Below are 27,356 nucleotides of genomic sequence, written 5' to 3'. Positions count from 1 at the left end.
CACTCCCAAACACACTTGGTGGATAATCTTATCTTAGAGCAGTTTCTGTCAATGCTAAGGGCCGAAAGAAAGACAACCTTTCCATCACAGTAAGGCTTCCTTTTAAATAGTCTGCTATAAGCATTCATGTTGGTCCCATTATCCCCAGCCAACCGTGACCTGCATTTCCCTGATTGACTCCTCTCTTCTCTACATGCAAAAGGTTTAAGAGGTTCCTAATGTATCTTGACATAATCGACAGCTTACATAATCAAACTTAGGATTGCCATACCTTGTAGGCATCTTTATTGCTTCTGCTCATTAGGTAAATAAATCCTTACATGTTATCAAGACTCTCCAGCTGAGAAATTGATGGAATGGTCTATAATTTGTACCCATCTAGAACATCATTTATGTGTAAATAGCAATAGGGAATATTACACATGCATTGCAACAATCTGCCTTCTACCTATGAAGTCAAGGATCTTTTTCTGTTTTGCTCATTTTATCCCTGATACCCAGAACAGAGACTTGCACACCATAAGCACCAAGTATTCGTACAGTAAGTCAACAAATACAAAGAAGACCCGATGACGGTACCTAACCCAGGAGTGTCTGAGATGAAGAATATCCTCTGCATAGTACAGGGCCCAGGAATAGTACTAGGTCATAGCAATCACCTAGCACATGGATAATATACAACCTGAAGCCTATATTAAGCCTATATTAAGCCTGGGACCAGGGGCGCCTGGGTGGCTCAGTCGTTAAGCGTCTGCTTTCTGCTCAGGTCATGATCCCAGGGTCCTGGGATCGAGCCCAACATCAGGCTCCCTGCTCAGCAGGGAGCCTGCTTCTCCCTCTCCCTCTGTCTGCCGCTCTGCCTGCTTGTGCCCTTTCTCTCTGTGCCAAATAAATAAAATCTTAAAAAAAAATAAAAAAATAAAAAAATAAACCTGGGGCCATCCCAGGCCCTGTGGAGAACAATGGGTATAGGGCAGAGCAGAGGCTGCAGGTCCCAAAAGCCACTACGAAAGGAGATGGGGTAGACTGTCAGCTGGTGGGACAGATGAGCCGCGGGGACGTGCCTGCCAGGGGCCAGCACAGCCAGCGAGGGCTCACTTCCGCGGCTGACCGTAAAACACCCTCAGAGCAGAGGCGGCTGGTAGGCCAAGAGTCCAGAGAGTCAAGGTCACTGGGGAAGGGAAGGATGACATGGGAAGTTCCTGGCAGCACTTTGCCAACAGGTGGAGGACGTATTTCACCATCTTAATGACCAGCACGGCCACCTCAGTGCCTGACAGAAGGCAGCCGGGCACGGACTATCGTGCAGGCAGGCCTCTGGGATTCCCAGAACCACTCCACACTCGAACACACTCAGGAGCCCATGGAGCCTCCAAGGATTTCACCACTGATGGCTCCTGGCCTACATGGCATCTGGCCAATGTTTACACCTACTAAGCTGCCCCACTCTGCCAGACACATGGGATAAAACAGACAGTGGATAAAAACGGACCCGGACCGGCCCCTCACGAGGCAGGGACTTCACGCACCCGCTCCCTGATCCAACATTCATGCAACGTGTGTGCAGGGTAATTCCACACACCTGGCACTGCTCTTCACATCAGGACACCACCCCACGTAGTGACAGGAAATGCATCCTTGTTGCACCCAAGAGCAGCTCCCTAAGTCCCAACAACAGAACACCCTGTCCACCCCATACCCTGTCTGCCAGGCACCTGACACACAGAATCACTCATCCTCATGACAATATGCACTTGGCATCACTACTCCCTTTGATGGAGGAGAAAATTCTGACTCCAAGCAGTTTAGAGTACCCAGAATTTGAACTTGTATCTTTCTGTTACAGCTTAGAGAGCTCCCTTCTGCAATCCATTCTTAGAAGGGCCCATTCATCAACTATTTAAGGATGAGGAAACAGGCGCAGAGAAGGGGAGGGACCTGATTCTGGTCACCTAAACACCCACCCCTGAAAGGGCCAGGGCTAAAGAATCCAGCCTGGGTCCCTCTGAACGTCATGCTCTCTCTAGGACACCACTCTGCTCTATCCCCCACTGCCGCCGCCTCTCCCCCCATGGACACAGGTGGCCCGTGGGGCGTGTTCCCATAATCCCCAATGCTGTCTTAAGACAAAGCTTTGAAGAACAGTGATTCTACCTATCCCCAACACCAAGACAAACCTTCTGCCTCAACTAGGGGCTCCCACTCCCAGTGAGTTCAACAGGACAGCTCGCCCAACAAGTCTACCCTTTGCTGTCAGACCCATAATAACTTTTTTGAAGAATTTCCAAAGTGCTAGGGAAGCGATTATCCCCGAAGGCCAGCCCTGCAACAGGAGCTCTGCCATTAGCAGTGGGCTAACTCAGAGCAATTGTCATTAAACACAGAAGTTGCCTTCAATTTCAGCTGGAGGGAACATGGTTGTAAAGGTGGCGAAATATGCATTCAAAGACATTCACACACTCAGCCTTTGCCAGAACAGGACAAAGATTTCAAACATTCCATAATAATCTCATTCTCCAGCCAACAATTTTGCTCTTTCAACAAATCACAAAATGTATTTCAAGGCCTACCATAAATCTGGACAGGTTATAAGGCTTGGTGGTACCCCACCTTGCCACATCAAAGGACAAGTGAGTTGACAAAATTCTAGGTGGAAACGCTGTCTCTTCCTCTTCAAAGCCCAGAGAGCCATAATTAGAAAACTGTAATTGTACTGTGTCAGAGGTTTCAGAGCCCCGATGGGCCCCAACGTCAAAAGCAATCTGCTTTTGCTTTTTGGGGTGGGACTGGGGTGAGTAGGGGCCAGGTGCAAATTTTAAGGAGGTGCCAAAAAACTCACTCATCATGATAAATAATGTTTTCATGTAATATTCTGAAGAACCAAAATTAATGCAAAAAATCTCTAACGAATAGCCAAATTATAAATAAAGACAGGATCAGTGTAACTGTTTTCTCCTCTGGCTAAGCTCAGGCTCTGACATGGCTGGGCTCTGCACCATTCCTCTTTCTGAAGACTGTAAGACACACCCGGAAAAGGGCAGTGACTTGCCAGAGTCACCAAGTCACTGGTAACTAAAATGCCCAGGTCTCGAGGCCCTCCACACGGTGCTGTCAGGAGCCCCCTCACCGGGGGTGGGGTTACCACACCAGCCTCCCTGGCCCCACTCCAATCCTGATGTCACAGCACTGCCGGCAAACCTCGTCCGATCACACCTCTGCTTCTCCCGGACTGACAGAGGGGGCAAGCGGGCAGCCTCTAAATCGAATTCAGCAAGCAACTGGATTCTGTCAGACTCCCTGGGTACTTACAATTAAAATCGGCCGCCAACATTTTGAAATTAAGCTTTCAGAAAAACCCAGATGCATCTGAGTCCTCTTAAAGAAGTGTTTTTGGGACAGCAGGCCCAGCTTCCCCCAAGGAGGTGAGGAAAGCAAGAGCTGTGCGGCAAGCATCAGCCCCTCCGCATGTGGGCACTCTTTAAGGCCCTGGGCACAAAGCAATGGACAGAAGAGATCATACATCCTGTCACACACCAACAGTAATTACGTGAGGGGATGGAGGTGTTAACTAACCTTATCGTGCTCAGCATTGCACGATATACACGTGTATCAAATCATCACACTGTATGCCTCTTACACAAACCTAAGGTATACGTCACCATGACCTCAATAAAGCCGAGGCAACAGCAGGGTGTTCCGAGAGAGGGGCTCTCGAAGTAGTGGACGCCCGAGTGAACATCCGAAGGACATGAGGAAATGAGCCCCTACACACACCCCCGGTCACTCCCGTCTCCTGAGGAATGGACTTCGCTTCTTCGCCTCCAAAATGGAGAATACAAAAAATACCTACCCTCATAGGGTCGCTATGGGGACTGAATGAGACGGTATGTGTAGAGCACACAGCCTAGTGCCTGGCCCAGCAATGTTCAATCAATGCTGAAACCAGCCTCCCACGCCCCACACCACCCCCTCCCCATCAGGAACCCCTCCGCCACCTTTGCCTCCACCACCTGCTTATCACCGTTAGGGTAAGGATGAATAAAGAGGTAAGCCCCTGAAACAAACCGGGTTGTTTTCGGTCTTCTTAGGTCCTTCCACACCCCGATCCACCCACATCCTGCCTCCCAGCGGACATGATACTTCCCAGCACAGCGACTCCTTTCACCACTCCTTTCAGGCTCAGGTAAGAGAGCAATCTGCACCACCAAGCATTCACCACTTCTGACAAATACACCTATTGACATTCTTACCTAGTGCATCGTAGCGAAAGGCAAGGATTTTTCCAGCACTCGGGTAGGCACTACCTAGTATGTATGGAGAACTGAACCCTTTCCACTGGGACCCACGTGCCTCCCCTTTCCTAATACTCATGGGCATGAAATCACACCGGAACTATTCCTAGGTGGGTGCTCAAAAAACCTACACATACACTGCACACAGACTCTCAACTCTAGTTCCTACAGATTTCAAATAATCAGAAAGCTGATATAACCAGATTTTTTTGGTAGTCTCACACTATGATAACTGATGTTTGTAATTATGGCCTTGAGGCAAGGCAAGTTCCTTAACTGCCTTCTAAATTATTGAAGATCAAATTATGTTCAGTTGCATTTTAGTGTTAAGTGTATTTTAATTATATTCTCATCTGGAAAATTAGTAACCCACACAGCTGAAATAGATCATCAAGGAAGCTTTGTGAATAAAACATTCTGGATAAAGCTCAGATTTCCAGAATGTCCTCATAAACCCATATTCTGCCATCACTCTAAGTGAGAATTTATATCCTTCCCCCCCCCAAAAAATGAATATGACTGCTTATGAACAGGTATATTATGGAATCTTAATTTTACATTAAGTGAGGAGATATATAGTAGGCAAGAAAACAGATGAAGCCAATATAAGGTTAGAATCAAAAACAGGCCTCAACGCTTCCGTTTTAGGTAGGGATGAGCCCACATTTGCCTCTGAGCTTCCTAGCAGCCAAGGCAAAGAAGGAAACATCATCAGTGACAACATTCATAGCACCCACAAGAACTGACTACTTAGTCAAGAAAATCATTCCTGGTACCTTATACCTAAGAGCAATTTCTGTCACACAGAAATTGCACACAGTGTGAGCGACCCACGACATCCTTACCTATGTGTTGCAGAAAAAAACAATGACGATTTTCAGAAGGCTGTATTATCCAAACACCCCAAGCAAGGACACAGATCAAAATTCAAGTGCCACTGAAAACAGACAGGGGATGCTGAGCCAGGGGAATAGTAGGGAGACAGAAGGTAGTTAGGGACTATCTGCTGGGAATTTTGTGTAGCATCTGAAAAAGGAAGGTCTAACTCCACTCCAGCCAACTGCCACTGTGTGGGAATATGGGCCCAGAGCTTCCAGAGAATCCAATTTTTCAATTATGGAATATTCCAAGCTTACAAGAACACATAGCTCTAGGAAATAAGAACTGTAATAAAGCAAACACCTGTATACCAACTCCCTGCTTGTATCACTTAAGATACTGAACCTTCTGGTACTTTTGAAACCCTCGCCCCCGTTATCACTGCCCTGATTTTTAAATGTGTCCTCCCTTTGGTTTTCTGTATAGTGTACCCCAAGTGTGAATTCCTAATCTATCTCCTGTTCCATTCTCCACTTTTCTAATCTTTATAGAAACAGGCTCTGCAGCAACTTGCCTTCTTCAGGCCATATAATATTCATGAAACCCACTCTCATGATGTACATGGCTGACAATCACCCACTTTCATCACTACATTGATTTCTAGGCTACATTTCACTTCTTTTTAAATCTATTCTCTTGTTGATGGATATTTGAGTTGTACTGAATGTCTTGCCATTATAAGCAATACAATGGACATGGCTGTACGTATCTTTCCTGGTGCGTGTGGGCAAGTGCTTCTTTAGGGTGGAGCTAAAATCTAAGTTTTAGTTATAGCCAAACTAATTCCAATCAAAAAAGAACACTATGTAGACTGACTCTCTACGGGCTAGACAGACTATCAGCTGCTGGCCTGCAGCATTCAACTCAGGCCAACAGCTCCGTGGTGAACTATAAGATGATTCTCTAGGCAGTAAAGCAATTCAGACCCCATGTGCTCCTGCCCATGATCCAGCTTAGTTCAAGGGCGGAAGGGTCTCACGTGGAGAGACCATATGACCCTCAGGCAGGTGTTGGTGAATGCCATTTCTTGCTTTTGAAGACTTCTGGACAGCAGAAAGTTTGACCTTATGCTCATTCCCACAAACCCAGAGGGAAGACACACGTGCTACTGACCGACGACAGATCCCAACACCCTTTCAAAGCCAGATGAGCTGGAAGGCAATCTGACAGCCTGTTAGGAGGTCACATTATGCACTCAGAAATGGCACTATTAATACACCGATTACTGGTAACGCCTCCAGAGAGGGGATTTGATTTCAATGATAAAAGTTCTACAACTCTGCAGAGAGGAGGATTCCAAGATGGAAAAATTCAATACATTCCAGTCAAAAATAAGTCTATTATGTGACAGAGAATACCTCTATTTATAGATCTATACATGGATTCAGGTGACTGTATCTATACATGGAAATAAAATGTTGTCACAACAAACCCCCAAGTGTCTACAGTGACTATCTCTGGGATGAACTGCAGTGAATTTTCTTTTTTAAAGTTTTACTCTTCTGTACTTTTTTTTTTTTCCCCATGATCATGTTACTTCTCTTCCTAGTGACAAGAGAATGTGACTTACCAAATTGCCCTTCATTTGTGATGGCTTTTCTCCTCAAGAGCCCAAAATGGATCCTCTCCAACTAGAAATGCTCTTTTAAGAAAATGATGAGAGGTCTTTCAAAATGGGTATGTGTCTCCAAGATACTCCACTGTGCTGGGCAAAAGGTACTACACCTGACAGAAAGTTTCCAGAATGACAGCAGAGCAGACAACACAATCAACACCAATGGAAAATTGTAGTGTCCGTGCACAAGCTATACAAGAGTAGGTCTCTGAAATGTACTTTTTCGTGGTTCTCATAAAGTTTTATTAGAACATAGATGAGCCTCCCTTTATTCCTGTCAAGTGGCAATAATCGTCCCCTCCCTTCAAGCATTTAAGAGCATTAAATACGCCTACTGCCTGACCATGACAGTAGGCAATTCTAACACATGAGCTCCGCATCACCACCAGCACCACCATCATGAAGGAGCAGAACCATCTAGATCTGGGACAGGCACACTGCCACCTGACTTCGTAAATCAAGTCTCACTGGTACAACCACACCCTCTTGCTTACATGCCGGGCAGGACTTCCCTGGTACGCAATGCAGGGCTGAGCAGCTGCAAGACAGACTATGTGGCCTGCAATGCCTAAAATACTTCATATTTGGTCCTTTATAGAAAAAGTTGTACAGACCCATGGTCTAGAAATTGTCAAGTGCTATACACACACACCAAGTTATAATTGTGATGTGTCAAAAAATTGTGAAAAACTTACATTTCTTTCCCTACATCCATGAAGGCTATTGGCACAGAGTTTTAGAGGCAAAATGGCTTTTTAACAGCTGACAGCCAATTTAATCCACTCAGTTTGATCACTTTTCATCCAAATTGACCACCGCCTTGCTTTAAAATATATGCCGTTGAAGCAATTCAAACCTCAAACGCCAGGAAGGCAGCTGTTATGTTATTTACAGAGAAGCCAGAATCTTGCTCTCCTCCTGAGCTCCAGCAAACGGATGGAGGAATTTTCCATTAATTTTAAAAGCTTTTCCTACCAAAGGCAGAGAAGATCTTTCAAGAAAACAAAAAAGTAATGTCCTAGCATTTAAATCCAGTTTTCCTCGCAAAGGGAAAATAATTTCTACATATTACATAGTAGGAACTGGGTCGTTCCCACCGAACACATTCCATTTAGAGGAGGAGAACTGAATTTTAAAGGCTCCTCTTTAGAAGCATTCATCTCAGACACCTGGAAATCAAAGAGCTGGTGCACAGAAGTTGTTCCTTGTAGAAAAAAAGTTTAAGTTTCTCTAAGACTGATCTCCCTTCACTAGACTGTTAAAAAATGCATTTTTTTTTTAAACCACCTGAGAAGGTTCAGGGTGGGGGGAGAAATCAACAAAACCCAATTTCAGTCTCCTTCGCTCAAGTATCCTTGTTTGCGCAAAGCAGGCCATGGAGTTGCATACACGGCCCAGGGAAGTATATGAACTGGGGCATTCTAAAGGCTCCGTGAAGGGGAAAAAGGTCTTTTAAAAAGGACTTGTCACTGTGCAAAAGGGGCTGAGAGTCTGCCCGGGCGAAGCGGGGTTGGCCGCCCTGGAAACGGAGCCTGCAGCTCACATGGAGGAAGACAGGAGGCAGGGCGCATGCAGCTCCTCGCTGCACCTGTGCCAGAGGTAACATTGACCTTCGTCAGCAGGATCTGCGGAGAAAGCAGGGTGCTGGTGGGAAACATCAGCCACCAGAGAAGCTGTGAGGCAGAGCTGTTGGGTGAAAAGCAGAACTCAGCAAGCACTGGGCAGCTTGGTGAGCGAAGGCGCTTAGGTTGGTAGGAAGAGAAGGACCGGCCGGGGATTTGGGCAGCCTGTCCCGGAACAAGCCTGGTGAGGGATCTGGCAAACGCAAGCTCTGGGGAAGCTGTAACGGGGGCAGTGTGGGAAGAAAAGCAGGAGGAAGGCCTTGCTGCCCTGTGGAGGAGCCCAGGGACCCCACAGCTCTTCATTCTGTTCATGTCAATGCCTGGACAGGAGAGGCGGAGAACTGAGGAGGTGGGGATGTCTTCTCCTGGGGGCTCCCCCTGCACCCGGCCTGGAATCAAAGACCCAGAGAGGCACAGAGCAGTTCCAGGGGCAAAACATGCGGCCCACAGCTACGTGAGAGCAAGCTGGGCGGGGAAGGGAGCGGGGGGAGCTAGCCTGGAGACCAGCCATGACAGGGTCTCATCTCCTACGAGAGGACGGGGCGGGGAGCCAGGACCCGCTCTCAGGGAGCAGAGATGATGCTTTCTGCTGTGCAATGGCTGCAGCATGAGCCCAAAGCCACCCAGATCCTGCACAGACTGCAGAGAGGTGAGCACTGTGGACGTCCCTGGCCTCAGGGGGAGGGGTGTGTCCTCAGAAACCCACAACAGCTCACTGTCCCTGAGTAAGCACATGGGTCATTCCCAGCCCATCAGTAGAGACAAGCCCAAGAGAAGACTAGACTCACAGCTACTCCCTGACTGGTGGGGCTCACGGCTGTTCAACTCAGGAGGGACACTGTCGGTCCCCCACCAGGTAAATGAGACGAGTCTGCTTCGCCACCCACGGAGAAGAGGGAACAGCAGGAAGCAATGCCTACCATTCCTCGTTTGATGAGTAAATACTACACATCAGACATGATGATTCCCAGGCCATAGATGAGGACAGTCAAGGCTCCCAGGGGCTAGGTCAAAGGGCCAAGGCACACACCTAATGCCATGTTAGAACCCTCACACTCTGGCCAACCTGGGGACAGACCACCTCCACCATCACCTGTAGTTAAGATTCAAGAAGGATTCTTTCCAGCAGGGATGGGTTACAAGCCTCGGGTCTGGAATTTAGGTCCCAACTCTGCCACCAAGTATCCATGTGACCTTAAACAAGAGTCATGTTTCACCATGCCTCAGTTTCCTACTCTAGAAAATGTGGGTAAGAGTAATATCGCTACGGTGAGCGATCATAGGGGTCAAATGAGATAAAGTGCTCAGAAAAACACCCAGCACAGTATAGACACTGAATACATGTAAGCTAGCCAGCCTGACAAAGATCTTAACAATTATGAAGAAAGACACCCGCCCAGAAGAACAGAAAGGCTCAAAATTAATGCATAAAAAGGATTCTTTATGCTTTTAATTTTTTTAATCCACTCAACTATGCCCCCAAAGTGGATTAAACAAAAATGTTCAACTTGTTCTTTCTACAGAGCTGTTGGATCAAAGCAAGTTATTAGCTGAGCTACATAATTCATTTGATTAATTTGCACTGGAATGAGCAAGAAGCGGCCAGCAAACCTCAAAGCCGCGCCAGTCCAATTTCAGGTCTATTTCAAGTTTTAGGAAAGTATTCCACTAGAAGACAGTCATAAAATGTGTCAGGAAACAAATGGTAAGCTGAACCTCCAACAAGGGCCGTCAAACCCCAGGGATACCTTTGTCCACAAAAGCACCGTCTGAGGGCGAGGTGGGTGGGGGGATCGCAACCCCTGCTGGCCTTGGAGCCAAGTTAAAATGTCAGTTCTGCCACTTCCCAAGTGGTGTGACTCAGGACAGTCTGCTCAACCTCCTGAGCCTGCTTCCTGACCTGCTTACTGTTTAAATGAGAGAATGCGTGCGATGCTCCAGTCCAGCTTTTGACACGTGATAGGTGTTTATTAAGTGATATCAATTGTATTCATTTGTATTAACCTTTCGTTCATTTACTCCTCCACTTCTAGGTGAGTGAGCCACTTTGGGGAAAACCACTACTTGTTCCACACGGGAAAGTTGCTCAGATGAATGTTAGCAGCACTTCTGACATAAAAGCTGTGACGGTGGAACCTCTGGCTTTTGCAAACCCATCACCAGAGCCCCCTGGCTGTGTCCGCCTCTCAGTCAAAGAGAACAGGCAGGTGATAGAAAGTTTTAGTTCCTTTAAACAAACAAGAACATCAAGCCGTTAGAAGCCGAGTCCCATGTCTAAAATGACAGGGTGCCCTCAGGCAACATTTTTCACCAAATGTTTCCCAATTACACCCGCCGAGCCAGACCACTACAAACTGTTCAAGCTAGGAGTCTTCAGGTGTCGTCCCTTAGGACCAAATTGCAGGGGTTTTTATGAAACCGAAGTCTCTGCACACCACTGACTTGACCCATAAAACTACCATCTTCCCGAACAGGTCAGCAATGGCTGGCTGGGCTTTACAAGGAACTTCAATCAAAGGGCCAAGAGCGGCCAGCGGGTGGGAGGCATGGCAGGCCCTGGACACCTGTGTCAGGGGAAGCAGACCGGAGAAGGCCAAGGAAAGAGAACATTTTCCAATCATACTGCTTTTGGAAAAACAGACATTCACTGTTGCAAGTGAACGGAGGAAGACTCTAACAGGCACGACCAATGGATAGTGCTAGTAAAGAAACTCTGACGATGCTCGGCTTCTGCCCCCATTGCCTGGTTCCTCAGTGTCCTCCTCACAACCTGGTCAGACCTCTGGACCTACTCTTCAGACTGCCCTCCTGCCCTCTGGCTCTCTGGCAAACTCCTGCTCTGCCTTTAAAACCCAGCTTAGAAATAAAGAGTTGTGGAGTCTCTTCTCTAGAATACGCCAAACCACATACCCTCCACTACCGGATCTCAGAGCTAACCCCCTCTTCTCTGTATTCCGTCTTTTGGTTTCACTGACCCCTTGCTGCTGGAAATTACAGTTTTACTCCCCTAGTAGGCTGTGAGCCCCTCAGGCAAGAACGAGGGTTTATGTATCCACGTGTCGACTCGTCTGGCGCTCAGTCATTCATTCTTTCATACGTTCATTCAAAACCTGACTGAGCACTGACGTTGGTGCCAGCATCCGCCTCTCTGGCACCCACTTCCTGTCTAGCAATGGCCTCTAGCAAGTTTTCACTTGCCCCCCCCCCCCACCGCCTTCATTCTACATGTGTGAATGGGGCCCCCCCTCAGCCTAGCCCATGAAGGAGACCCTGTGGTTGGCTGAAAAGGGACACTGGGATCTAAGCCGGCTCTATCAGAGTCAGCTTAAGGCTCTTGTCGGGAATGCAAACAGACTCTTGCTTTGTCCTCTGAATGTGAACCTGGCATAAGAACATTTATCCAGGAGTTATCACAGCCTCGTGTGACTGGGGCGAGGGGGCAGGGGGTGGCAGGGGCACTGAAGATGAGGCCAACCCAGAAACGACAGAGGCAGGAGCCAGAGAGTACAACAGGAGCCTGATATCACAGCTCACAGCCCCCAATTCAGCCACACCTAAAGCCACACAGTCCCTTGGGGCAAGGACTTCTCTTTCTGGGGACAGTCAGGGTGGGCGGGGCTCTGATGCAGTGACAGGCAAACCCTGACAGTCCAAGACTGAACACACCTCGGCCTGCTCCTGCTGTCACCCAGCCTGTAGTGGCCCCAGCAGGATGACCGGGCAGCACCTCCAAGCTGGTGTCATCCTATAGCTAGCCCACACGGAACATACTGCTTCCAAGACCACCATGGCAGGAGAAATGAGAATTAATTCACATCACACCCCCTCTTCTTGGATGACATCATCACCTCCGCTGACAGCCCAGCAGCCAGCAGCACCCACAGGGTCCAGACCTGACCACAAGGGATGTGGGGAAACGCCCCGTCCTCTTGGTCCCGGAAGAGAGCAGTGAGACAGGCCTGATAAACGCACAGCACAGTCACTACCACCTGCAGCCCAAGACTCCTCTGTGCGCTAAGCACCAGCCAGGTGGCAGGGATCACAGCCCACGCCAGGACTACAACCGTGAACAAACGAGGGGGAATGAGGGCAACAAAGACACAGACAGGACAGGCCGCAGCAACACAGCACTGACGGGACCAGGAGCGGGGACACGGGCTGCAACAAGGCCCCCCGAGGAACCGAACCTGGCCTTCAGCAGGGCGGCGGGGTGACCAGGGAAAGTTTGTGGGGGGACAGCTCAAGGATCAAAGGCAGCAGCCGGAGAAAACGGGGAGGGAAGATGGAGAAAGAACAGGGATCCATGTAAAGACCAGTCCGTGGGCAGGCCTGGAAAGAATACGTGCATCTGGGAACAGAAACAAACCGGGAAGGAGGGGAGACCTGTGTCTGAAGAGGGAGGCAAAGAGCTCGAACATGCAGTGTCTTATATTAAATATAAAAAATGGGTCACGTTCCCATGAATCTAAGTGCAAAGGTGAGCCGTTCAAGTTTTATGCAGAAAAGTGGTCTGGACTGACTGGGCTGTTTTTCACCATGCCAACCTTGAGGATTAAAGTCAATGCCTCCCTCCTCCCGGTCTCAGCCCTCAGCCTCCACCCCGTCCCCCCAGCTGCTAGAGCTCCATCTGCTAGTGACAACTAGCATCTACAACATGTAGATGTTACGGGTAGGCTGGGACACTCCTGTGCCTTCACCTGGCACATTCTCAACACTGAACCCAACCCCAAAAGGAGGAGCACCTCCCATACCCACTGCTATAAAGACAATTCTTTCTGAAACCCAGAAGTAGCTTCAAGAAGCCACTTCCCACTTTAGAAGAGGAAAGCAAATATAAAACAGGCCCAAAATAGCGTGGGTCTGAAAAGCTAAAAAGCAGCCACCCTAATTACAACTATTTTTATCTACTGCCCAGAAAGGACTAGTGGATCATTTTCCTTGGTGTTTAAGGAAGTTCATCTGTTCATTGTCAAGTTTTCCAGGCTCCCAGATCAGAGACACAGGCGGAAATGAGACTTTAAGAGAATTGGAAGCCAAATGGAACATGCAGGGTGGAGACACTGAGCCAACAGCAGGGCCCGTAGCACCATCACCAGAGGGAGGCGAGTCCACCTTGAAATGGGAAACAAGAGATCCAAAGATCTACCAGAGAGATCAGAAGACGGGCAAAGACAGAGGCTAACGAGTCTGGAGCAGGTGCATGCCACAAGAGGAACACCAGTGTCACCTGAGGCTGGACATGCCCCTCCCAGAGCAATGTGTGACCAAAAGGCCAGAGGGACAGAAGGAAGAAGGAAGGTCTGCGGGTGAGCAGGGGCGCTGAGAAAAGTGGAACTTCTCCTTTGTTGCACCGGGTGGACAATCTACACACACACGGGCAGACTGGAGCCATCTGATGGGCACGAGACACTCGGGTTTGTTCATGTCGCTAAGGCTTACATCAGGGACCGTGTGTATCAGTTAGAATTTATTTCTATTATCCCTCCTTCTCCCTTCCATAAGTCCCCCAGGTCTGACAAACTCATGGCTGGCGTGCTTGTCACTGCCCTCCATCCCCCTGGCTCCAGCTCAGAGCTAAGTGACAGCCTGCCAGCCAGGAAGGCTTGGTTCCGGTTTCTGGCCAGGCCACAGGAGGCGTCGTGGCGAACACGCTGGCTCCGGAGTCGGCCGGCCAGGGCTGCATGCTAGCTCTACATGCGCAAGCCCTGTGACCTTGGAGAGGGGTCTTCTAAGCCTCCAGTTTCCTCATCTGTAAGGATGCACCAAACATGCGATGATCCATCAGCACATGGCCTAGAAACAAGAGCAAGCCCTCAATGTATGCTAACTGCTATCATCACCATTGTTTGCTGGTTGCTTTTCTGTACATAAATGTCACCAAAAGGGGGCGCCTGGGTGGCTCAGTCGGTTAAGCGTCTGCCTTCGGCTCAGGTCATGACCCCAGGGTCCTGGGATCGAGCCCCGCATCGGGCTCCCTGCTCAGCAGGGAGCCTGCTTCTCCCTCTACCTCTGCCTGTCACTCTACTTGTGCTCTCTCTCTGTCAAATAAATAAATAAATAAAATCTTTAAAAAAAAATTTCTAAATAAATAAATAAATAAATAAATGTCACCAAAAGCCCAAGATCACAGAGTGTACCAGCTTTATGCTGGAACTTACTTCCCATTAATAGTAGCCTGCCATCAAAATGAGAATGAATGTTGCTGGTACGCCATTTATTTCACTCATGAGCAAAAATTCAGGGAATAATTACACTCACACAGTAAATGATAAACATCCTATAATTTGAAAAATCAAGGTACATTATAAACCCTCAAAAAACACTGATGGGAGAAATTCTCCAGTTTCTGCAACTAATAAATTACAAGTAAAGAAGAAAAGGGTCTGGGGAAGATGCAGGTCCTGTAGATTGAGAGAGACTACAGGGGTCTATGAGCCAATCACAATGCGTGGATGGGCCCCATTTGGACCTTACACAAACATCTGTCTGGACTGAAAATTTGAACACTCAGCAGATACTTGATGATATTAAGGAATTATTGCTGGCTTGTAGGTATGATAGCGATATTATAGGGTGTTTTCCTTTTAAAAAATAAAGGACCCTTATGTTTTATTTGAGATACATCCCAAAGGATTGGCTTCCCATACTGTGAGAAGCTGGAAAGTAGAAAGATGTATGGGTGAAGCAAGACTAGCCGTGAGTTCATGGCGGTTTAAGTTGGGTGATGGGTTCGTGGAAGCTTGTATGTTGTTCTGTCTACTCTTACATATATTTCAAGTGTCCACAGTAAGAATATCCTTTAAAAAAAACACTGATGGAGGGCGCCTGGGTGGCTCAGTTGGTTAAGCGACTGCCTTCGGCTCAGGTCATGATCCTGGAGTCCCGGGATCGAGTCCCGCATCGGGCTCCCTGCTCAGCCAGGGGTCTGCTTCTCCCTCTGACCCTCCCCCCTCTCATGCTCTATCTCATTCTTTCTCTCAAATAAATAAATAAAATCTTTAAAAAATAATAATAATAAAAAACACTGATGGAGCCACCTGTGGGAGGCAGCCTGCCTCTCCTGAGAACATCATGAGGGAAGGAGTTCACTCATCAACAACAGCACACGGGAGGTCTGGAAACCCATGGTGCCAGGGAGAACTTGCGAGCTGTCATCACTCCTCCCCATCTCCAAATTCCTCAACCCCCAAGGGCCAGGGCAGCTGTGTTGGTGACAGGGCTATGGTAAAAACCAACTGGAATCAGTGTATGAGCCAAGCCAAGGGCAGAATAGAGAAGAAGAGACGACCTGAGCTAGGCCACCTGGCATGACCTAGAGGTTAAGGTTCCTTCTCCCCTGAGAAGGGGGATCTGTAAATGCAAGGGGCTCCCTGAAAGGTGCCCTGTTCGAAGAAGTCCCTTTATCTGATATTTCCATCTGAGATTCACCGGGACCGGCAGAGGCCTCCTTTGTAAGACTTTTTAACGGTGCTGTGTGGGTTTGTTTGGGGTTTTTGTTTTTTTTTTTTTCTTTAAGAGCTCTTAGCTTTTACAAATATATTCTGAAATACTTAGGAATGAAACTGGGTTTGCTTCAAAATACCATGACAGACTAGGGAGTAGACTGGGATCAAGATGAAGCAAGAATGGTCAACAGTTACACCTAACTGGTGAAGAGAGGTAAGGAGTACAGAAGCTCATTAGGCTGTTCTGGCTTTGTACATGTTTTGACTTTTCCATAATAAAAAGATTTTAAGAAGTCCTTGGAGGTTTAGTCTTGTTAGTCGTTCATGCTTTAGTGAGAATTACACCTACCCCAACTCCTCACCAGTTTTCAGTCATACCTAACAAGCCCTTCAACTGTTTTGCTTCCTGAGAAAACCCCATCTTTCCCCCTCCCAAGGAGGTGAGAGCCTGCTCTCCATCACTCAGCATGTTGTGACTAAAATAATAAAAACAGGGCGCCTGGGTGGCTCAGTTGGTTAAGCGACTGCCTTCGGCTCAGGTCATGATCCTGGAGTCCCGGGATCAAGTCCCACATTGGGCTCCCTGCTCAGCCAGGGGTCTGCTTCTACCTCTGACCCTCTTCCCTCTCGTGCTGTCTCTCATTCTCTCTCTCAAATAAAAATAAATAAAATCTTTAAAAAATAAAAAATAAAATAAAAACAAAGTCACACCACTCTTCTCATTTTGAGCATCAGTTTAATGTAGATCTCAACCCAGAGTTCTTTATCCCAAGTCCTTACATGGGATACAATACTTTATTTAAAAGCTCATCTTTCTTTTGCATAAAAATGACTCTCAGATACATCAAGCGTGCTGGATACTTCTAGTGCCAACTTACAAAGCAAGTGCTGGTGGTATTACTGCTCCCAAGGTCCCGGCTGCCTCAGGAACTTCGACATTTTATTGAAATGATGATCACATTCACAGTTATCTACAACATGTGATTATGAATGTGTTTTTTACCAGCTTGAGCTTACTTTTCCATTAATAGTAACCTGCCATTATAAGGAGAATAAATGTTGCTAATATACCATTTATTTCACCCATGAGCAAAAATTCAGGGACTAACTACACTCATACAGTAAATGATAAGTATCCTATAATTTGAAAAATCAATCAACAGCTAGCTGAGTCCTGACACATGGGAGGAAGTGAAGATCTGTTTGCAGAGGATGGACTGGCAGTACTCAAGCACAGGACCCACAGGCAACTGACAGCGGGGGTGCGCGGCTGTAAGTCAAAACTTAGGTACAAAGAAGGCAGGTGGTAAAGGAGCCCTGGGAGGAGACAACAGAAGGAGAAATGGCATCATCTACTGATCATATTCTCTCTCTCTCTCTCTCACACACACACATACACACACACACACACACACACACTTGACCCTTGAACAATGTGGAGGTTCGGGGTACAACCTCTGCACCATCAAAAATCCGCATGTGACTTTTGACTCCCCCAAAACTTAATAGCCTACTCTTGACCAGAAGCCTCATCAAGAACAGAGTCAACTAACACGTATTGTGTATGTTACATGTACTGTATACTTAAAGTAATCTGAAGAAAAGAAAATGTTGAGAAAAATACCTTTACAGTACTATACTGTATTTATTGAAAAAATCCCCAATATAAGTGGACCCACACAGTTCAAGCCCATGTTGTTCAAGGGTCAACTGTATAAATAAAGCTTCCTATGAGCTAGGGCACTTTGGACATTAGTAAAAGAAACAGATTCTAACCTAACAAAAAAATAATTCCTGTGAACAGAGAAGTGGGAGAAACTGGCTCAGAGAAGGGACTGGAACCAGAACAGCTCCGGCAAGTTCAGCAGGAACCACAGGAGTAAGCAGGAGGCTGCTACTGAATGAACAGCCCTCCCGCATACTGCTGCTGTCCACGCAGGACTAACAGTCCTGTTGGCCTTGGCTCAGACACACCTCTGCCCCGGGCCAAAGAAGGGCCGAGAACTGGGATTTACTCCCCGCAACAGAGCAAGCTGTGGTGAGGGGTCATTCAAATCATCATCATCATCATCATCATCATCCGAAGGGAGGAAAGAAGGCACAAAATTACCTCCTGTCTGCTACAGGCACTGAACTAGATTCTTAATATTCGATCCTCAAAGCAACCCTGCCAGCATGTGTCCTTAGCTGCATTTTACTGATGGGAGAAACGGAGGCTTAGAGAGGATAGGAGCACCACCCGCCCACCCGGAACACGGGGCAGTAAGCGACAAATCTGCACGCGGTCTGTCGGATGGGGACAGGTGTGCTCGTCAAGCCACAAGGCTGTAGAAGGCAGGCTGAAGAGATGCGGGATCAAAGTCCAAATGCCACCAGCATTTTACATTTTTCTTGACAACAATGGCTGGAGAAGAATGGGAAAATCTCTACAGGAGAGTCTAAACCAAAGGAATCGTACTTAAAAGAAGTAAAGAAGAATCTTAGATCTTTCTTGGACATGTCCGTTATCTTTTTATCTTCAAAACCCTTGGTGACAAGAAATCCATTTCCCCTGATGTCTAGATCTTCAAGACAGATGGGAAGTTTACAGAAGAAATTCCAAGCTTCATTACTAACAGTCCCAAAGAAAAAGGGAGGAACATATTCTAGAAGCTCCCATAAAGTGCCTGAGCTCTGCAGAACGGTTGGTAAGGACATGGCCCTAGGAACCCATGAGGCCTAACTCTACATCTGCGCTTCAACCCTGCTCCCTAATGATCCCAAGAGATGTGCCTGCCTCACCTGTCTTCCCAAAGACAGGCACTGCATCTTACTCCTGTTTGTGACCAAGGACCAGCCTGGGGGGCAATGAAGAGCTAATGCTACCCACTGATGAAACATCAATGACGCTGCCATCAAAAAAGAAGGAAAAGTCAATCTAGGGAAGTAAACGCCCTTTCGGGACCATCTCTGCTTTGACTCACATCTCCCATGAATCACCTCCTAGAACCATCAACTCTACTGCTCCTGGGGGTGGAAAAACCGTGAGAGAAGGAGGATGGAAGATGAAGCCTGGCCACCTAGACGGTCCTCAATAAACACATGCTGAAGTTGTTGGAATTGTCCATCTGTCCCTCGAGGTCCTCTCCAGACTCTCCAGGCTAAAACTCCTCCAGAAATTAAATGTTAGAAGAGTCTGCCTCCTCTAAAGAACCCATGTTATCTCCCACTAGCCCTCTATCCTGAGCTACAGTGGTGCCCCGTACTATGCACGCTCCATCCAGGACTTCCCAAGTCACACCTACCACTTTATTTATAAACACTATACTGAACAGCTGAATCCTCTCTGTAGACTGACGTTCTGTTCAATATTTATGGAGCTCCTACTGGACGCTGGAATCGTGTTAGGCAATTAATACACCATTAAAAAGGTATCATCTACAGTTCCCTCGAGGAGCTCCCAGCCTGGTGTTCTATTACATTTGCTTTGGAAGCAGGTAATTCCTGCCCAGAGGCGCTGGCTCCCTTCCGCTGTAACTAAGAGTGTGGGGTGTGCCCCTCCCAGCGCTGCTGCAAACAGCTCGTGCCACACCCTCCCTCTTCTCTACTGCTTGTTTTCCTCCTGCTACCCATTCTCTCCACTGGGACCAGGGGCGGTCCCTACTCCTCTGCCAGATCCGCCTTTGGTTTCTTCCATGAGCATGGCCTTCCGGAGCAGGCAGACAGAATACAGGTTTGTGCTGCTGGACGGCCTGCGTAATTCGAATCCAGCCCTGCTTCCTACCAAGCCGAGAAATCTTGGGCACCTTACTCAGTTTCTCAAAGCTCCATCTGGGAACGGCATCCTCCTCGAGAAAGGCTGCTGAGGATCATGTGAGTTGATCTCCGTGTAAGCCTTAGCGCAGTGCTTGGACATAAGTGTGCACCTGACAGCTAGCTGCCCATATCGCAGTGGCTGTTGGGTAATTCGTGCTTTTATATTCAGGTTTCTCCCCTGCCAGATGAACCTACACCTGCCAGCATTTTGCTTTCCTTCTCGTTTTCAAGGGTGTCAGAACAATCTCTCCATCTCCAGTCCTTGGTCCCGATGCTCTCCAGCCACTGAAAGATAGCTTACAACGTTGACTTTGGGTACTGAGCTGTCGGCAGTGTGGGTGTCGGGTCCCTGAGCACTCATGTGTCGTGTGCAGCATATGTGTGTGCAGGTGGACGAGGTGGTTTTAAGGCTCTGAGAGACAACTAGAGAAAGAATGTTCAGGAACTCCTTGTTCATTGGGATGAATCACAAAAGAGTAATTCAACCGTGGGGGTTCTTTGAATAGTCCTATTACATAAAATGAAATGCCTCTTCTTCTGCCCTTCTGAAACGGAAGGAAGTGCATCAACTCTTCCCCCACATGCTTTCATTACTCCAGTCGACATGTGTTTAGAACTCCTTGGTAAAAACCAACCACTGACAAAATGACAGATGAGCATCACAAAGAATGTTGTAAAGTGCTTGATTACTGCTAACCTAAAGGGTTCAGCAAAGGTCTTGGCGTAATGGCATGCTATTAATACTCAAAGAGGAAAGATGACTGGCCACTCACTCTGCCATCAGAAAATAATGAAAAATCAGCCTGGGGCAGTAAATGCAGAAGGAGAACATCTCTGCTTCAAGCTCACATCTCTCTCAGCTCCTCAACAACAGCCACCCGCTCTACTACTGGGTAAGGGAGTCATGGAGGACCAGACAGGAAGTTAAGGCTGACAAGAGATCCTTACACCCCAACCGCCACTCCCTCTGATGTGACGGCTAACAAGAACAACAATCCCAGTGAACCGGACAGTAACTTCGCATCACGCCGTCGTCTTCCCTGCATATCACTCAAGTCTGTGCAGTGAGACAGTGAGACTCTTGTCACCACCAAAGCGGGTGGTGGCACGGCCACGACACGGCCTCCAAGGCCCTGTCATCTGGCCCACCAACTTCAGCAGCCACAGCGCCACCGCTCTCCCTGTCTGCTCTGGGACAAACCTGGGGTCTCCTTTCTGGTCCTCGAACCTGCCAACTCTTTCCCTGTGCAGGACCTTTGTCCTTGCCATCCCCTATGCAGAAAGCAGGGACTCAAAAAACACTCCATCAACCACCCCACCTCCCACCCAACCAATGAACTATGGTGCTTTGTTCAGTGGGTCAAGTGGCCAGCCACAGTCTTCTTGAACCCTCCAGAGCTGGAGTTACTGATGAGCAGATCAGTCTTCTAGCTGATAGAACCTACATGTAGAACACTGCCCCCTCCTACCCCTGCCCAGTGCTCAGCATGCTCACCGGAGCCCCGGGACATGAGCACGAGCCTCTAAAGTATGTGCAGGTCTGACAAAGTCCTTACAACTGAACACCTTGCCCTGGGTTTCCTGAAGGAACACAGGCTACCAACCTACTTTCACTCTGCTAAGAACCCTGCCACCCTCCCTAGTTCATCAGTTCTTCATTCAACAAACCGGAGACATCCATGTCCTAGGAGAACTTAAAATACTTGCATTCAAGGGTTATTTAGCATTTACCATTGGCCAAGAAATGGTAGCTAAGTATACACAGATGTAAAAGACATGGTCTCTGCCCTCCAGGGACCTGAGGTCCTAGAGGAGACAAACACACAGGCTGACACAACCCTGAGGGTACACGGCCAATTCTCCTCTCTCCACCCAGGCTTTCTGAGAATGGAATAATGGCCCAGCACCTGGCACCACCACCAGCCAACTCTGGTCAATCACCTCACTGCATGAGACTGCGAGAATGGGCACTAGGGTGAGGATAGGCCCTGAGGGGACAGTCCCTGCCCCAACCTCCAGGCACTTCCACCCTGGTTTATAACTCTTGCCCTATCAGCCTATTATGCTAAGACCCCAGCTCATCCCCCCTTTGAGCTCCCTTCATTTAGAATTCAAACTGTTTCTCACCACCCTTCTTTAGAGGTCATTAGGAACCAGGTGAAACAGACCACAAGATGGTCAGCCTGAACCAGGAATAAGCTAGGGGGCTCCTCCTCAAAGGGCCCGGCTTCTAAAACCTACCCTGAGGTCAGGCATGTCTCCATGGCAATGGCAGTGTTTTTCTGACTCCAAAAATAAAATGTACTGTAGAATATTCACAAAGCACTGCAAGTATAATCATATACTTATATGCATGTATGTATACAAAAAACAGTATTCGTAATAAATACCAACATCACGTGACCACAACATATACACACACCTACACATATGTATTTTATCTATTAGTTGCCTATTTGAAAACTTGGCCTTCCAGCTTTACCACTGAGTATGGTGGTAATTAATGATTTCTGATAAACACACACACACACACACACATACACTTTATACTATCAAAGAAGTACCCTTGTTCTTGATCAAGAGTGTTTTTATCATGGAGTTGTTAAATTACTCTGTTGTGTACCTAAAACTAATGTAACATTGTGTGTCAACTCTACTTCAATAAAAAGTATTTTCGTTAGATATGGATGATGAATGTTTGGTACCAAACAAGATCTGTATCTGGTGTTTAGCCTGTAGTCTATCAGTAAGCTGACTCGATGAATTTCCTAACAGGAAGTCATCCTTGAGATCCTAAATTAATCCCAATTTCACGTGGATTGGTCCTTTCATATACAACTGGGTTTGACTGGGTGATACCTTTCTAGAATTTTTATGCATTGATGCACAACTGAGACAAGTCTGTAGTTTCTTTTTCGGCTGTCTTTGTCAGCTTCTGTGACACTGGAGTAACGCAGACTGGAACCAAGATACAGAGATACAGAGATACATAAAGATAGAGAGAAGGCTTTAAGGAAGTACAAAGAGCAAAGGGCTGTTTGTACGTTCCTTGAAAGGCTTCCTACAAACAACTAGGAAACCATCCATCCAGGTTTGCTACCTCCTAGGGCACCTCCTTTATTTTTATAACTTTCTTCCGGTTTTTGGATGCGCTCCAGATAAGTAGGCTGCATCGTCAATTAATTGTTATAATAAACATTATCCTAGGAAATAGTCCATGTCATCCACATTTGCACATTTATCAGCATCAAAGTTGTTCGTGATGGTCTCTCCCGCTTTTAATCTCCTCCAAATCCAAAAGTACATTTTTCCTATTTTTAACATGACATATTTGTGTTTTCTCTATTTCCTTGCCATAGGCACCAAAAGTGTCTAATTTAAGACTTCTGAAGAACCGGCTCTTAGTTTTCTTCAACAAGTACAATGCTTTTACCATTCTGTGTTTTGTCTTGTTGGCAGTGGGAGGGGAGTAGCGTCAGATTGTGCTGCTAACATCTGCATAAGAGGCTGGCCCTGTCCCCGCAATGTCCCCAGGGCAGCCAAAGTAAACGCAGAGGCCTCCAGCCTTACCTCGATGAGCTTTCTTTCGTAGGAGCTCGCCAGCTCCTCGGCCACTTCGCCCGGCTTCTGCTCGGTGACTGCAACTTCTCCATCAACGTTCCAAAGATTTGGTACAACTTTAGGGAAAGAAAGAAACCCCATAAACGTTTTAGCAGTAATTGAAAGTTATCCTCCCAGTTAAAATTTTTTTCTTCTTGCCGATGGCTTCTCCAAAGAGAAGCTTGTTTTAGGGCAGGGGGGAGGGGAGGGTGTTGGCCCAGGGATCACACCACAACATTTTCACAGGAGTACGATGAAGTGAATAATAAGCTGTATTTAAAAATGGTGGGGCGCCTGGGTGGCTCAGTCGTTGAACATCTGCCTTCGGCTCAGGTCATGGTCCGAGGGTCCTGGGATTGAGCCCTGCAGGGCCTGCTTCTCCCTCTCCCACTCCCCCTGCTTGTGCTCCCTCACTCGCTGTGTCTCTCTCTCTCTGTCAAATAAATAAATAAATAAATCTTAAAAAAAAAAAACAACAACGAAAACGGAACAACAGGGGCACCTGGGTGGCTCAGTCGTTAAGCGTCTGCCTTTGGCTCAGGTCATGATCCCAGGGTCCTGGGATGGAGCCCCACATCAGGCTCCCTGCTCAGCGGGAAACCTGCTTCTCCCTCTCCCACTCCCCCTGCTTGTGTTCCCTCTCTCACTGTCTCTCTCTCTGTCAAATAAATAAATAAAATCTTTAAAAATAAAAACGGAACAACAGTCACAGAGACAGATGCACCTGAGTTTGGGGAATAATCTTGTTACTACTTCCCGTTCGGGGGCAAAACAGACAACACGTTGACAAAAGAGCCTGCGCTTCCGTCTTTTAGCATGGTCACATTTCTTTTTCTCTAACAAAAAAGTTCCCCAGGGCAGCATCATCTGCCTACAGCTCAACGTCAGTGGCAGAGGGGGTCAGAGTACAGGAAGAGCCGCTAAGAATTGCCATTTATAAACCGTATGTAGAGCGGAAGCTAGGCAGCTTTGGGAAAAGCTCTGAAATCGATGCATAATGACAATGCAAGGACATCCTAACAAGAGACTGGCTTCCAGATCAATGCAAGAATTAGTAGCACAGTAGATACCAGTGGGTGTTGTTCCTCCTTTCAGGGACACGTCCATAAATGCTCACTTTGTGGGGAAGAGCAGGAAGTTAGGACTGGGAATGAGCAGGCGAATTCCAAGAAAATCAGGGGAACATGGGCAGGAAGGAAATCCCCCAATGGCGTGTATCAGGAATACAGATTCGCCCCAAAGTCTGAAAACAAACATCGACTAAGCAGATTTTGTTCTCTGTGTGTTCCGGGACGGCAAAGTCGAGGATGCCCCCCAGGGCAGGAGCAGATGGTAATGAAGGCCAGCCCCCCGGCAACTGGGATTTGAGAGCCTGGGGAGAATGGGCAAGTGGGCAAAGGCTGAGCAAAAATGGGGGTCCTGCACCTGCGCTGCCTGCATCTGTGCCGTCAGCCCCCCGCCTAAGCCACAGCGAGCTCGAGCCCCAGAGGCAGCACAGCCCTGAATGACGACACCCAACACGCTGGAATGAACCTGAAGATGCTCCCATCCCAGGAGTCACAACGGCTCCAGCCACCGCTGCAGACGGTGACCCAGTAACCCTCCGCAACCTGAAATAGGTATTAAGAGAAAACTTCCAGGCTTCCAGTTAAAGGTGACAGACTGAATGCATTAATTTACATTCACATGCTCTCAGAGTCCCATTCAAATGCCCATTTTAAAAAATTCTAGTAGCACCACCCTTGAGAAAAACAAGAATGAGAGAGGAAACCAGATGACAAAATTCAAGAAGCTGAGAAGCAGGCAGATCACTGGTGAGGAGCGTGACAGGCCTGCGAAAGCTTCCTTCTTGGCTGTAATGGGGTCAGAGGAACAATCAACCTGATTAACTTGCCAACGGCTGATAAACCGCTAATACGAGACACTTCCAGAACTGGGGGTAAGCATGGGGCTGGCAGTGAAGAAATACAAAGTCTGTTTAAGCAGCAATCTGCAGGAAACTAGGGGTTTATTCTCTGAAGAAGGTAAATCTGTAGCTCAGACCAAGGGGAAGGTCGGGGTACCCAGCGGGAAATAGAAGAAATAATACTGAACTTCTTCCATTCTTTGCCCATTCCCAGAGAAGCCAGCAGCCAACATAGACCTACCTCTAAGCAGGGAGTAAAAAATATTGTCCTGGGAATCTAAGAGACTGAAGAAAAAGCCCTCAAGGGACCCATGTGAGGGGCTTTCCAGTGAAATGGCAGAGCCGGCTCGCCCCACCAGGAGCCGAGTACTGCGCACCATTAGCTGTTCCGTGTCCCACTCCTACTTGTGTGGGGCCGGCCGGAAGGCACCTCACAGCTGAGACAAGCTCTTAAGATGAAAAACAGGGACCAGAATCAACAGACAGAGAAAACAACTTTTAAGGAAAAGACCCCCAGGTTAGGGAAAAAGAAGACTCAAAAAGCAAACTATCAGTAATAATCCCAGAGAGAGAAGAAGATGGTACAGTTGAAAACAGGAACAAGGGGGTATTTAAAAAGAAGAAAAAGCAGAACACATAAAGGGGAAAAAAAAAAGCTCTTTTGTAAAGCAAAACTGTGACAAAAGAAATGGAACACTGGATACAAAGCAGAGAAGGTAAGAAAATTTCCAGAAAACAGAGCCAAAGGATAACAAAAAGGAAAACAAAAAAGGAAATGGAGAGTTACCTTTGAGAAGAACCCAAGAAGGGGGGGGGGGGCGGTCAGAGACAAGAAAATCAAAGACCTAATTCAAGAAAACGCCCCAGAACCAAGAGACAGGCATGTGGGGACGAAGGAGCTTGCTGAGCACACCTCGCAGGGGAGGGGGGCCACGCTCAGACACCTCCCAGGGGATTTCAGAACACAAGGGACAAGAGGAAGAGGACACTACCTTTTGGAGTGGAGGGAGAACTTTCACAAAGGATAGACAATTAGAAATGACACAGCATCTCTGAACAGCAACACAGCAAGCTAGAAAGCAAATAAGTGATCCTGTCAACATCCTAAATTATGTACCAAGCCAAGCCCTCTGATAAGAAGGTGAAAACATCCTCAGACACGCCACCTTTCAAAAATCTTAACCTGGCCCCCACCCAAAACAGGAGGAGAAGAAATCTAAGAAAAAAGCAGAGCTTCTAGGAAATAGAGGATACAACACAGAAGTGAGAAAATTATTAATAATAACCAAAAAGTGGACAGAACCCACACAGCCATCACAGATGCGGCTGCACCCTGAAAGCATCCTGCAAAGGGAAAGATGCCCGGACAGACACGAAAGGCCACAGACAGCAGGATCCCACTTACACACAATGTCAAAAACACCTACTGGTTTCCAGGGACCAGGAGGAAGGAGGGATGGGGTGCTAATGGGTATAGGGCTCCTCTTTGGGGTGAGGAAACACGCTGGATTCAGAGAGAGGTGAAGACCGTGTACTTCCTAAGCATGAACTGTATGGCACATGAATTTTCTCTGAATAAAGGAGCAGCAGTGGGAGTAGCAAACTGGAGGAAACAGGCCCTCAGAGCAGCCAGGCTTCCTCCAGCCACAACGGGTCCCCGCACCACAGGAGAGACAGTCTCAGGATCAAATGGACAGGTGCCCAGTTTTTAACATACAGCAATCTCCATGAGACAGCACTTGCATTTGGGTTAGTAAGGAGTTCACACAACACGAACCAATTTTTTTTTTTTCCAGATATTAACTCAAAAGGAATTTTAAAGTTGTGTGAAAATAATGATCATGTACCTTACAGCTCAGCTGGATAGCATTTTCAGAGTCCTAATAATGTATTCATGGCCCAGGAATCAAACCAGAAAGATGGCGTGTCTGTGCTGGGGGTCGGCGGGGAGAGGAGAGCTAAGGGGGTGGAGGGCTGGAAAAGCTCTCCTTCCCGTTCCACAGTGAGGAATCAAGGGAGAACACGTCCAGCTGAGCAATCAACAAGCAGCGGGAGACCGTACTATTCAGAGGCATCAGGGCAACTCCCAGAACAATCCGTTAAAAGGTTTGAAGCAGCTGCTTGTGGGGAGAGGGAAATGGCAGAGGGTGTGGTGGCTAGAAGCGCCAGGTCTTCCATGGTAAGGCTACGTGCAAACGCTGG

At 47.5% G+C, this 27,356-nt stretch overlaps 1 protein-coding gene across 1 annotated transcript in view; it reads right to left on the bottom strand.

The window, feature by feature from the left end:
* The window catches only part of SNX29 (sorting nexin 29), a 497,051-nt gene that overhangs the window by 225,190 nt on the left and 244,505 nt on the right, over positions 1-27,356 (bottom strand). Inside the window, exon 14 of the mRNA XM_035022295.1 lies at positions 23,219-23,325. Within this exon, the coding sequence (XP_034878186.1) occupies positions 23,219-23,325 (107 nt within the window). The remainder of the gene's footprint in view (positions 1-23,218; positions 23,326-27,356) is intronic.

This window comes from Mirounga leonina, unplaced genomic scaffold (assembly GCF_011800145.1).
Source record: "Mirounga leonina isolate KUSES-001 unplaced genomic scaffold, KU_Mleo_1.0 Mir_175, whole genome shotgun sequence".
Taxonomy (NCBI): Eukaryota; Metazoa; Chordata; class Mammalia; order Carnivora; family Phocidae; genus Mirounga; species Mirounga leonina.
The sequence above is the reverse complement of the archived record's forward strand: the minus strand, read 5'-3'. Positions and strand labels throughout refer to the sequence as shown.